The sequence below is a fragment of the Schistocerca gregaria genome, chromosome 9 (assembly GCF_023897955.1).
Source record: "Schistocerca gregaria isolate iqSchGreg1 chromosome 9, iqSchGreg1.2, whole genome shotgun sequence".
Taxonomy (NCBI): domain Eukaryota; kingdom Metazoa; phylum Arthropoda; class Insecta; order Orthoptera; family Acrididae; genus Schistocerca; species Schistocerca gregaria.
The window spans coordinates 88,685,707-88,699,936 of NC_064928.1; the positions used below are offsets into that span (position 1 = coordinate 88,685,707).

Here is a 14,230-nt window from a genome sequence, read left to right on the forward strand (position 1 = left end):
AGTTTAGGGCAGGTATTGAAAAATCTCCAGGCTGAAAAGTCTTTTTAAATCTTTGTGCTGAAATGATTGAGTTTTTGCTTTAGTCAGTTGGCAGTATTGTGCCACATGTAATCATAAAGAAGAATGATTCCTGAATGATTCCATCAGTAACCATCCAGTTCCACTTGTTTTGGACTGACGTTCAGAGTTTTGTAAGAGTCTCACAAAAATCTATGAGCTCTCAGTGTTCCCCAACATTACTCTCATTAAATACAAAATTGCTTTGCAATCCCAAAATATGTAACAGTCATTATGCATTTCAACACTATCTACTGGAATCTTTTTATCTCAATTTTAGAGTTCAGACGCTGCACCACGTCTCCTCTCCCGTCGCAGTTCTGCCCAGAAATTGCTGCCACCTGCACGGTAGTGTTGAAGGACTGTCAAGTTCGAACTCATTCTTTCAGTTTTGTGAGCATTGCTTAGGCATTTTAATGCCCACTGTGCACAAAAGTTATGTTAATCAAACCTCTGTGTGATAGCGTTAGAGAGGGTTGTCCTTGAAATCTGAAGCACATGTTCAGAAATACTGAACCGACATCTCAGACGAACAATTTTATTAAAATATTGTGCAAGATCATCAGCCATGTTGAGTTGGCTCCTGAACCACTTTCATCATGCACATCTGTGTGACCAGTCTTGAATTTTCTGCACCACTCCTGTACAACACCATTGCTTTTAACCCAGTTGCCATACACGCAACACACTCGATGCCGAATCTCGGGACAGACGACCGTTGCAAATTGCGGGAGACACAATGACACTGCCACTTTCGCCACTTGTTGCTTATGTGCTGATGGACATAACAGAGAGTTGGAACACACACTGTGGCCACCAAGGCCTCCCTCTTCCAACTGTGGAAGTGCAATGAAGCTGCCAGTGTGTGTATGTTTTTAATAGTCTGCATGAGGGTAATTTATGAAGAGTACTCCTATTTGCACACATTGTGACCACTTCTTATGCTCTTTTCAGTTGACATGTTATTGTGTAACCTAATCAAATGATATTATTTGTCTGACCTAAAGCTGAGAAATACATTTAAGCAGCCAGAAGACATGATCAGATGTCAATGTAATTTCGTAAATGTACACACTATCAGTGGCTATGAGAACGATTAAAGTTGCAGTGATCTGTGAGAGGTGGAGTGGCCACTGCCACCAGAGTGTGTTATTGTTATTACGAGGGTAGTTTGAAAAGTTATCGGAATCACCACGAGAACTCAGTACTATTGCAACGAGTTGTTCACGTGATATTCATTGGACTGTTGCCTGTAAACACCTGCCGCATCAGTGCTCTTGGAAGAGTGTTGTGACAGTGACGTGGCTCTGTTGTTGTTTCCATGTAGTGATTTGCAAACGTGGCAAAAGTTGAGATTGGAGCAGTTAAGTACTTCATAAAGAAAGGTACGAAAACGAAGGACAGTCGTGCCGATTTCCAGAATACACTGGGGGACTCGGCTCCTTCACATTCATCTGTTGCCAAGTGGACAAATGAATTTGAATTTGGTCAAGAGAGCTTAGGTGCGATCAGCGCAATGGTCGGCCAAGATGTGTCACTACTCCAGAAATCATTGCAAAAGTGCAGAAAATGGTCATGGAGGATCACCAATTGAAATTGTGTGAACTTGTTCACACTTGCCAGATGTCATGTGAAAGGGTATATCACATTTTAACTGAAGAATTAGAGATGAAAAAAAGTATCTGCAAGATGGGTGCCACGACTCTCAATGCTGGATCAAAAACATGGGCCATCGCCACGGCAAAATTACATGAATTAAGGTATTTATTGTTGCCACACCCACCTTATTCACCTGATAGGGCTCCATCGACTTCCATCTCTTCCCAAAACTGAAAATTTTTCCTGGTGGATGAAGATTCACTTCAAATGAAGAATTGATAGCTGGAGTTGACAACTACATTGCAGGCCTGGAGGAAACTCATTTTTTTTAGATGAGATCAATGCACTGGAACATCATTGGACCAAGCTCATTAATCTACAAGGAGACTACATTGAAAAATAAAAAAAGTTTCAGTGATGTAAGTACTTTTTTTCTATTCATTTCCGAGACCTTTTCAAACCACATTCGTACAAGCCCTGGTGAGATGTATAAGGGTTGTGGACAGTATTAGTTGTTAAACGATCACTGCGAAGGACACAGAGATGCTGCATAATTGTGTAAGATGGTGGCATCAGCAGCCAACAGAGTTTGATAGAGCCCTCTTAGTCGGGCTTGATTTGGCCAACTCATTGAATCGTGCAATATGCAGATTTGTGAGGCATTCAGATGTGACAGTCCCCCGATGTTGAACTGTATATACAAAAGCGAGGGCATACTCCGTGTATAGGCTCCAGTCAATCACATCTGTCCACCATAAGAGAAGTTCACCGTATTGTGCACCAAGCACATTTTGTAACCTCTTCACATCTGCACCAGTCATCAGAGAACAAGTGATGGAACCCCACAACATTCTGTGTCATCCCATAGAATTTGTTGAAAACTAGCAGCAACTAGACTAGGGAATTACTGGCCCACATGTAGCCTACCTGTAATGCCACAACACAAACTGCTACATTTGGAATGTTGCTGTGACTGGGAAATATGGACTGCTGACGAATGGCACCAGATTGTGTCCATCGGTGAACCACGGTTCACACTGCCTCGTACGATCAATGATGCCGAGTACGGTGGCTATCCGGGAAAGGTCTCAATCTTACAGTGTTTCAAATAGGCACAGCAGTGCTCTCCTGACAGCTAGACATGGCCAGCTATCAGGTATGACATAACTGTTCATGGCTGGTAGTTATTATGGGAACTCTGACTGCACAATAGTACATCCTGGACACACTGCATCCTCATTTGTTACCTCTCATGCTGTTGTATTGCGGTACCATTTTTCAACAGGACGATGCCTGTCCACAGCACGTCTCTATGAACTGTCTGCTTTATGATGAGATACTCGCATAGCCAGCAAGATCCACGCATTTGCCCCCAATAGGAAGTGTGGGACCATCCCATTGACAGTATCCATATCAAGAATTTGTTAGAAAAGTTGCGGGCCCAGCTTCCCTCAGAGGAGGAAGCAGTGGCTTTAAACCATCTTTCCCAACTGAATGAGGGCACGTGTCCAGACAAGGTGCAGTGAAAAGTCATACTGATGAGCAGCCTCATACTGCCAAGCTCTTTTTCAGTTTGATTTGATTTTGCAATCGCTGAAATATCATCACATACCATCTGAATCCATTATGTTTAATTCGTTTGTCAGGTAATGTACAGTAAAAGATATTTCATTTTCATGCCAAAGAGTAGAACAGTGTTGCAAGAATTGCAATTCTCTCTCTCTCTCTCTCTCTCTCTCTCTCTCTCTCTCTCTCTCACACACACACACACACACACACACACACACACACACACACAGACAGACAGAATGTACAAAGAGGTGACAACAATCATGGGATAATAATGTGCAAATATAAAGATGGTGGTAGCATCACATACACAAGGTATAAAAGGGAAGTGCATTGGCAGAGCTGTCATTTATACTGGGGTGATTCATATGAGGTTTCCAATGTGATTAATTCCGCACTAGGGAAATTAACATACTTCCAACACGGAATGGTAGTTGGAGCTAGACGCATAGGCCCTTCCATTTCGTAAATTATTAGGGAATTCAGTACTGCGTGCCAGGAAGACCAGATTTCAGGCATTACCTGTCACCACAGACAACCAGTGGCTGACGGGTAACTATCACCACAGACAACGCAGTGGCTGACGGCCTTCACTCAATGACTGAGAGCAGCAGCATTTGCATATAGTTGTCAGTGCTAACAGACAAGCAACACTGTGTGAAATAATTGCAGAAATCAGTGTGAGAAATACGACAAATGTATCCGTTAAGACAGTGTGGCATTAATGGGCTGTCTCAGCAGACAATCAATGCGAGTGCCTTTGCTAACTGCAACACATCACCTGCGGCACCTCTCCTGGGCTCATGACCGTATTGGTTGGACCCTAGGTGACTGGAAATCCGTGACCTGGTCAGTTCAGTCTCTCAGATGGTGAGTGCCGATGGTAGGGTTTTAGTGTGATGCAGACCCTGTGAAACCATGGACACCATTATGGAGCCACCACTAGCTTGCACACTGCCTTAGTGTGCAAGCTAGTGGTTGCTTCATAACGGTGTGGGCTGTGTTTACACGGGATGGACTGGATTTTCTGGTCCAACTGAACCAATCATTGATCTGATATGGTTATGTATGGAGACCATTTGGAACCATTCACAGACTTTGTTTGTTGTGTTGTTGTTGTTGTGGTCTTCAGTCCTGCGACTGGTTTGATGCAGCTCTCCGTGCTAATCTATCCTGTGCAACCCTCTTCATCTCCCAGTACCTACTGCAACCTACATCCTTCTGAATCTGCTTAGTGTATTCATCTCTTGGTCTCCCTCTACGATTTTTACCCTCCACGCTGCCCTCCAATACAAAATTGGTGATCCCTTGATGCCTCAGAACATGTCCTACCAACCGATCCCTTCTTCTGGTCAAGTTGTGCCACAAACGTCTCTTCTCCCCAATCCTATTCAATACTTCCTCATTAGTAATGTGATCTACCCATCTAATCTTCAGTATTCTTCTGTAGCACCACATTTCGTAAGCTTCTATTCTCTTCTTGTCCAAACTATTTATCGTCCATGTTTCACTTCCATACATGGCTACACTCCATACAAATACTTTCAGAAAAGACTTCCTGACACTTAAATCTATACTCAATGTTAACAAATTTCTCTTCATCAAAAACGCTTTCCTTGCCATTGCCATTCAACATTTTATATCCTCTCTTCTTCGACCATCATCAGTTATTTTGGTCCTCAAATAGCAAAACTCCTTTACTACTTTAAGTGTCTCATTTCTTAATCTAATTCCCTCAGCATCACCAGACTTAATTCGACAACATTCCATTATCCTCGTTTTGCTTTTGTTGATGTTCATCTTATATACTCCTCTCAAGACACTGTCCATTCCATTCAACTGCTCTTCCAAGTCACTTGCTGTCTCTGACAGAATGACAATGTCATCGGCGAACCTCAAAGTTGTTATTTCTTCTCCATGGACTTTAATACCTACTCCGAATTTTTCTTTTGTTTCCTTTACTGCTTGCTCAATATACAGATAGAATAACATCGGGGAGAGACTACAACCCTGTCTCACTCGCTTTCCAACCAGTGCTTCCCTTTCATGCCCCTCGACTCTTATGACTGCCATCTGGTTTCTGTACAAATTGTAAATAGCCTTTCGCTCCCTGTATTTTACCCCTGCCACCTTCAGAATTTGAAAGAGAGTATTCCAATCTCCATTGTCAAAAGCTTTCTCTAAGTCTACAAATGCTAGAAATGTAGGTTTACCTTTCCTTAATCTTTCTTCTAAGATGAGTCGTAAAGTCAGTATTGCCTCACGTGTTCCAGTATTTCTACAGAATCCAAACTGATCTTCCCCGAGGTCGGCTTCTACTAGTTTTCCATTCATGTGTAAAGTTAGTATTTTGCAGCTATGGCTTATTAAACTGATTGTTCGGTAATTTTCACATCTGTCAACATCTGCTTTCTTTGGGATTGGAATTATTATATTCTTCTTGAAGTCTGAGGGTATGTCGCCTGTTTCATACATCTTGCTCACCAGATGGTAGAGTTTTGTCAGGGCTGGCTCTTCCAAGGCCGTCAGTAGTTCCATTGGAATGTTGTCTACTCTGGGGGCCTTGTTTCGACTCAGGTCTTTCAGTGCTCTGTCAAACTCTTCACGCAGTATCGTATCTCCCATTTCATCTTCATCTACATCCTCTTCCCTTTCAATAATATTGTCCTCAAGTACATCGCCCTTGTATAAACCCTCTATATACTCCTTCCACCTTTCTGCCTTCCCTTCTTTGCTTCGAACTGGGTTTCCATCTGAGCTCTTGATATTCATACAAGTGGTTCTCTTCTCTCCAAAGGTCTCTTTAATTTTCCTGTAGGCAGTATCTATCTTACCCCTAGTGAGATAAGCCTCTACATCCTTACATTCGTCCTCTGGCCATGCCTGCTTAGCTATTTTACACTTCCTGTCGATCTCATTTTTGAGACATTTTTATTCCTTTTTGCCTGCTTCATTTATTGCATTTTTATATTTTCTCTTTTCATCAACTAAATTCAATATTTCTTCTGTTATCCAAGGATTTAGATTAGCCCTCGTCTTTTTACCTACTTGATCCTCTGCTGCCTTCACTACTTCATCCCTCAGAGCTACCCATTCTTCTTCTACTGTATTTCTTTCCCCCATTCCTGACAATTGTTCCCTTATGCTCTCCCTGAAACCCTGTACAATCTCTGGTTCTTTCAGTATGTCCAGGTCCCATCTCCTTGAAGTCCCACCTTTTTGCAGTTTCCTCAGTTTTGGTTTGTATGGATGACAATTTGCCATGTCGCCAGACCACAGTTGATTACAATTGGTTTGATGAACATTCTGGAGAATTTGAACAAATGATTTGTCCAGCCAGATTACCTGACATGAATCCTATTGAGCATTTATGGGACATTACCAAGACGTCAGTTCGTGCACAGAATCGTGCAACAGCAACACTTTCACAATTGTGGAAGCTATAGAGGCAGCGTGGCTCAGTATTTCTGCGAGGGCTTCCAGCGACTTGTTGAGTCCATTTCATGTCGACTTGCTGCACTATGCCATGCAAAAGGAGGTCCAACGTAATATTCAGAGGCATCCCATGACTTTTGTCACCTCAGTTTAAGTCGAACATAGGCCTTGCACCACTTGACAATCGATCCAGTTAACACTGGATTTCTGCTGTAAGTTTATATACAACTGGTTGAAATCGCTAATTCTTTGATTACTGGGAAACTGTAGGGTTACAAGTCTGATATATATCAATAAAATTTCATTATTCTCAAGTGTTAAAATGACCCACTCGATCCTATATGACTTTTAACCTCTTTTTATTCCTCCTCCCCCCCCCCAAAAAAAAGTGGAAGAGTAGTTACCTAAACCTTTTCACAGTAGTTCCTTGCGATTTTGTCCCCTACTAATATGCTGGGCTTTAGCAACATTGGTGGCTCAAGAGCCTGGTCTCTCATATGTGCAACAAAAGAAATTTTAATCAGAATTACTTTTGCATCATTCTTTCCATTTAGGATATCAGTCTATATTTGTGCACCATAATAAAGCTGTACAAATAAAGCAAACAATGTAACTTGTCTGCCAAATGATTAACTGTAGCAACAGAAGGAATTATTAGAGCATATTGCAAAGGGTGGGTGGGGAAGGCAGGGGGTGTGGTGGAGGAGGGGGGTGGATAAAGGGTGTGTGCTGTCAGTGGTAATGTAGTCTGAATGGGTTGTAATGCATGAGGCTTACTAAGTGCCCAAGAGTTTGGGACTGTGCATTGTGTTTGCTTAGAAGAATGATAAATAATACATTGGTGATATTGGTTTACTAGCATGTGATACAAGTGCCAATATATGGTTATTCATGAGCACCTCTGGGCTTTCAAAAGATGACTGTGTGAAAACTATAAGAAGTCAGGAAATAGATTAATGTCAGATATAGCACCTCTTCAAGTTTTTAACTTACAATCGAGTTGCTTAGTATGGACATTGTTTGTGAAACAGGAAACATCACTATGTGTATTCATTGAATTCATCAACATAAATTGCCTGTGAAGGAGTGACAGCAGCCTGTTTTGGAAATCTGTTCACTGTATTCCTATTCACAGGCATGAATTGATTTGATTCAACATTACACAGTGAGTAATATGTTTACATGTTCAGTCACACCTGCCCCCTAGTGCATCTATGTCATGAGGTGTATTATGTACCAAAACTTGGAGAGATGGTGGATCCACTGACGTGCGTCATTTTTCTGTATATGGTGTAGTTTTTGCACAACTATCTTCTGAAACTCTGGAGGTACTTACAAATAACCTTGCTTTTGAGTCATTGTCAACAATGTTTTGAAATTGAGTGTTTACTCAGTCCGTATTCCTTAAATTTTCATATCTTTTTGTGTTAACAGACATTAGTACACTCACTGGTCAGTGTAACTTGTTTGTACTTGTGTGTAAGCTTTTCCTGCCATTCTTTGTACCAATCTTTCCTGTTTTTGTCTTAAGAAATTTGTAGGTGGGACTCCACAGTGGCTTTTTGTCATGAAAACAACTTCCACTTCATCTAGTAGTGGCATGTAATTGAGAGTGTGAATAAGTTAGATTGCATGCTGCCATTATATCCATCTCGTTTGTTCGTTCTTTCACTTATCCGTTCATTGTGTTCTGTAAATCCCATCAAGATGGAGAATCTTCAGGGATATGGAACAAGTCAAGGTATACATTAACAGAAGCCAAGGAAATCGTAGAGATTTGAACTGTCTACTATATTAACAATAAACTATCACTATACTACGTAATCATCTTGCTAACATTAGAAGCTCATCTTAACATTTTTTATGTTTGAGATTTAATAACCCAAAATACTACTTAATGCTGTTCACTCCTTTGCCATCTAAATTTAATCGAATAACTTAGAAAGGAAGCTGCTGTTTTGGGTGGGAGGAGCTGCTGTCTTGTCAGTTATGCGCTACCAGAAAACACCCCTGGTTGTTTAAAGGACTGAACTCCCTTATATAAAATAGCTTCAGAAGTATGATTACTTCACAAATCACTTAATTACACACATAAAAATAAGTTTTGCATCACCTCAGTTCTGAGAGTTCTGGAAATTGTACATAAAATTGGAAGAGAGATCAACATAAACATCATTTCCGCCCTTTTTATTGCTCATGAAAACCACACACTGCATGTTGTACCACCACACAGCAAGACCTTCAGAGGTAGTGGGCCAGACTGCTGTACACACCGGTATGTCTAATTCGCAGTGGCACATCCTCTTGCTTTGATGGATGCCTGTATTCATCGTGGTATACTATCTTCAAGTTCATCAGGGTACTGTTGATCCAGATTGTCCCACTCCTCAATGGCGATTTGGTGTAGATCCCTCAGAGTGTTTGATGAGCCATGTCGTCCATAAACAGCCCTTCTCAATCCATCCCAGTCATGATCCATAGGGTTCATGTCTGGAGAACATGCTGGCCACTCTATTCGAGCTATGTTGTTATTCTGAAGGAAGTCATTCACAAGACTTGCACGATGGGGGCGTGAATTGTACGTGAAGACAAATGCGTCGCCAATATGCTGATGATATGGTTGCACTATCGGTCGGAGGATGGCTTCACGCGTCGTACAGCCGTTACAACGTATGTTGGCCCCCACATAATTCCGCGCCAAAACAGCAGGGAACCTAGACCTTGCTGTGCTGCACTCACTGGACAGTGTGCCTAAGACATTCAGCCTGACCGGGTTGCCTCCAAACACGTCTCCGACGATTGTCTGGTTGAAGGCATATGCAAATCTCATCGGTGAAGAGAATGTCATGCCAATCCTGAGTGGTCCATTCGGCATGTTGTTGGATCCATCTGTACCGCGCTGCATGGTGTCGTGGTTGCAAAGATGGACTTCGCCATGGATGTTGGGACTGAAGTAGTGCATCATGCAGCGTATTGCGCACAGTTTGAGTCGTAACACGACATCCTGCGGCTGCACAAAAAGCTTTATTCAATATGGTGGCATTGCTATCAGGGTTCCTCTGAGCCACAAACCGTCGGTAGTGGTCATCCGCTGCAGTAGTACCCCTTGGAGGCCTGAGCGTAGCATGTCATCGACAGTTCCTGTCTCTCTGCATTTCCTCCACATCCGAATAACATCATTTTGGTCCACCCTGAGATGCCTGGACACTTCCCTTGTTGAGAGCCCTTCCTAGCACAAAGTAACAATGCGGATGTGATCAAACCACGGTAATGACAGTCTAGGCACGGTTGAACTGCAGACAACATGAGCCGTGTACCTCCTTGGTGGTAGAATGACCGAACCTGATCAGCTGTCGGATCCCCTCCGTCTGATAGGTGCTGCTCATGCATGGTTGTTTACATCGTTGGGCGGGTTTAGTGACCTCTCTGAACAGTCAAAGGGACTGGGTCTGTGATACAATATCCACAGTCAACACCTATCTTCAGGAGTTCTGTGAACCGGGCTGATGCAAAACTTCTTTTGATGTGTGTATATTAAACATTTGACTTTAAGAATGTAATAAAGAAAAAGATTAGAAAAGGTTTGAAATGTTGCTTAAAGTTTGTTGGAAGACACTAACTGCTGTCCTTGTTAAACAGTGAATGACTCCCTGCAAACTGTGTTGTGAATAGAGCCAGTAGCAAAAAGAAGTAACAAATTAAAACTCTATGTCTGATGCTGTTTTACTGTATTAACAGCAAAAATTCAGCAATAAATTTTTGTCCTTTCACCATTTTGTAGGAGGTGTCAGCTAGAAAAAGCTTCGTAAGGGTTTGAAATTATGTGTTTAGTTTGCTGGAAGTTGCTAAGTGGTCTCGTTCTCAAATGCTGGGTAAATAAAGCCCAGGTGTTTGCATGATGTCAGTTACTCTGCCTCGAGACAAACTCACTGTCCCCAATTCTAATATTTGTCATATGGTGTTAAAGTTTGACTTAACATTATACCTCCTAATTAATAGATTATGACAGCATTTTAAACTTTTAAACTTGATCAGTAATTATGCAAAAGATTGAAAATCTAACTTTTGTTGCTCTTGAAAGCCATAGCAAGGCAAGCTGCATCTAGTATTGAGTTCCAGGTTAGATAACTATTGTTTAGCTGCCCTTAGTGGATTAATACTTACTGGATTACAATGGTATGTCCAGAGAAAAATTTTTCCATCTGTAAATGCTGAGTCTAGTGTTTATCCACCCTCAGCAACTGTAGTCGTACATTATGAAATAGTAAGCAACCATTGGCATGATAGAAATTTAATTCCTTTACAGGTTTTGGGCACTTAGTGCCCTTCTGCAGATGGCTATATCTATCACATTACTTGTGAGTGTTAATAATAAAATGCATACAGCAAATTTCCACGATCCTAAAAAATATACAGCAGCAATAAGTAATACAATACTGAATCCATTGTACAATAAGACCTCATATTGTGTTAATGTATTCAGTATTGTATTACTTTTTTCTCCTGCATATTTTTTAGGAACATGGCACTTTGCTTCATGCACCTTATTGTTGACACTCGCAAATAATGAGATGGGTATAAACTTCTGAGAAAAAGCAGTGAGTGACCAAAGCTGGTAAAGAAATTAAATTTCATTTATGGAACTAATTGCTTATTATTTCATTATAAAAACTGAGTCCTATTTACATATATAATACCACTTGTCATACGGCTTTATAACAAACACTGCATAGTACTGAATTTGTAATGTTCAGAGTACAACAGAGGAGACATTTACACAGCATTTGATAGTTTCATACACTTGAAATTTAGAACAAATTAAGATTTTATGCTGCCATTATGGCTATCTCATAAGTGTGACAGTGGGCCAGGACTCAGCATATCTCAAAAGTTGTAGAATGAATCTCTCATTAGCAGAAAACTAAGTAAATTTAGAAGGAATATGTAGACTTACAAACATTTAAAAATCCACATTTAGAAGTAATATGAGAGTATTTTGCATTGTTTTAGCAAAGGGTACAATATATTTTTGTGAGTTAGTTTGTATTTCTGTTCCAGATTACTTCAAAAAAAGAATGAGCACAAAACTGTTGAAGCCACTCCAAAAGCCGTCAGAAACCGACGCAGGCACAAATCGCATTACAGCAGACATCTTTCGGACAGGCCTTTCCAGTGTAAAATTTGCCAGAAATGTTTCCGAAAGCCCGAACATTTACGCTGCCACGAATTGTTCCATTCAGATGAACGGCAGTTTTTGTGTGACACTTGTGGCAAAGGTTTTTTTACCGGCGGCGATCTTAAGAGGCACGGAGTAGTCCATACGGGAGAGAAACCTTACTCCTGTCCCATGTGTTCAAAGACTTTCACGCAGTTGTGCAACATGCAGTCACATCTCAGAAAACGATGCCAGATAAAAGGGTATGGTTGTGATCTGTGCAACAGGATGTTTGAGAATCAGGAGGCTCTCCAGAAACACAGGGCAAATCACGGTACGGTGCCTTACCGCCGCAACAAGCGGAAGAAACCGTTCTGCCAGGACTTGCCGCCATTCATTTGTGACATGTGCTCCATGTGTTTTTCTAACAAACGAAATTTAATATCCCACATCAAAGAGCACATGGGAGATCTCAAGGCCACGATCACTTGTGAGATTTGCGGTAAGAGCTGCGGCACCCGGAGGGAACGCTTGATCGTGCACATGCGAAGCCATACAGGAGAAAAACCTTTTTCGTGCAGTGTGTGTGGGAGAGCATTTTCTCAGCAATGTAATTTAAAAAAGCATGAAGCTTTACATTTGCCTGACTAATAATTAGGAGACAAGGTTGATATAAGGGCACATTTCAGTTGTGGGATAATGTAGTACATATATTGTAGCGAAACATAATCCTTTGCCCTGGTGAGAAATTAAACTGTCTTTTAATTAAAATAAGACTGAATAAATGAACTAATAATAAACATTGTAATACTTTCATTAGCACCAAAATGCATGTCAGAATATTTGCAAATTTTAGTAGCTGTTCCTTTTTTGTGGCTTATGTTCATTAATGTAGAAGAAACCTATATTATTTATTCAACAATGAAAATAATCAATTATTGATAATTTAATGTAAATGGATAGGGAAAAAAATCCACTCGGCAAGGGAGGGCAGGAGAACACACACGCAAAAAGGTTCTGGGTGGCTTTTCTGAAATGTACCCTTTTCTTAAACCTGTCCAGTTCTTTTCCTTAACTCCTCTTCCTCCCCTTTCAACTCTTCTTCCATAAGAAGGAGCCACTGGCTCCAAAAGCTTGTAAAAGTTAAAACTTCTTGTGTGTGTGTGTTCTCGTGCCGCCACTTGGTGGCTATATTTATTGTTTTTTGGTATATGAATGAGGAATGATAGTGAATTGAATTGTTTGTGTACATTTTTATCTGTTTTGGCAAAATCACCCACATAAAGTGCTTTTTTTTTTTAAATATTATGTCTTCTTGATATTATGCTAATTCATTTGATGAATGGAATGTGCATGGTAAGTGGGTACATTGACAGTAATCCCAGTGAGAAATGAGAGATATGTAATCCCAGTGAAAAAGAAAGATTTGAGAGGGAAGAGAGTGTGGTTGGTGATAATCACAGCAAACAAATTAGAATATAAGAAAATGCCACAGAAATAGTTTTTGAGGTCTGCTGAGGTTTAACATTCAATGTGGTAATCTCCTGTATCTTTACAAATGACCATTATACCCCTGGTTCCTTCTAAAACTTCTTCCCCACTTACTATTGCTTTGGAATTTAGACTTGCTTGAGAACCCCGTTAACAGCTTGTGTGTTCTCTTCACCAATACAGACCTTAATCAGAATATGTTAACAATTTCTTGGTTCAATATACAAAATATCAATGGAAACCAGTGTTCATTTTTAAATTCCTGGTGGCGAGCACCCATTGTTCATATATCTACGGTTTAGAAGTCAGTGCATCTCCCAGGCAAGCCAGCGATTGATAAAATATTAAATTCTGTGTCCGATCTTGTCTCGTGGTTCCACTGCAGTCATCAGCCTATATAAAATGTTTCATCCCTCAATATAGCAAACCAGATACAAAATAAAAATACCTCTACATGCAACATCATCTTTTATAACTTTTAGTTGTGAGTGTCATTTATTGATGAGAATGGTCAGTGTGATGGATTGTCAATACTCAGGCCTGGATTCGATTCCTGCCTGGGTAAGGGAATTTTTCTCTGCCCAGGGACTGGCTGTTGTGCTGTCCTCATCATCATCCTATCGTCCTCGTCGACTGCAGGTCGCTGAAGTGGCGTCAAATTCAAAGACCGGCACCCGGCGAACAACCTGCCCGATGCGGGGCCCTAGCAATATGATTAAATTAAAAACATTGATGAGAAGACATAGATATACACATCACTCATTTGGAGTATTAAGTATCACCACATGTTCCCCCAGTTACATGAATGATCTCACTGTAAATGTATCTACATGCTCCACATGATGTTTAAAGTTTATATTGTTTGGAAGTCTTCAGCTGTGGGTAATAAGCTTATTTTAATACATCTCCCTATCTATACTTGCA

The 14,230-nt window shown here is 40.8% G+C and overlaps 1 protein-coding gene across 1 annotated transcript in view; it reads left to right on the forward strand.

Annotated features, from left to right (window-relative positions):
• The window catches only part of LOC126291977 (zinc finger protein 85-like), a 37,406-nt gene extending 24,294 nt beyond the window's left edge, over positions 1–13,112 (forward strand). Inside the window, exon 7 of the mRNA XM_049985730.1 lies at positions 11,719–13,112. Within this exon, the coding sequence (XP_049841687.1) occupies positions 11,719–12,466 (748 nt within the window). The 3' untranslated portion in view covers positions 12,467–13,112. The remainder of the gene's footprint in view (positions 1–11,718) is intronic.
• Positions 13,113–14,230: the final 1,118 nt, after the last annotated feature.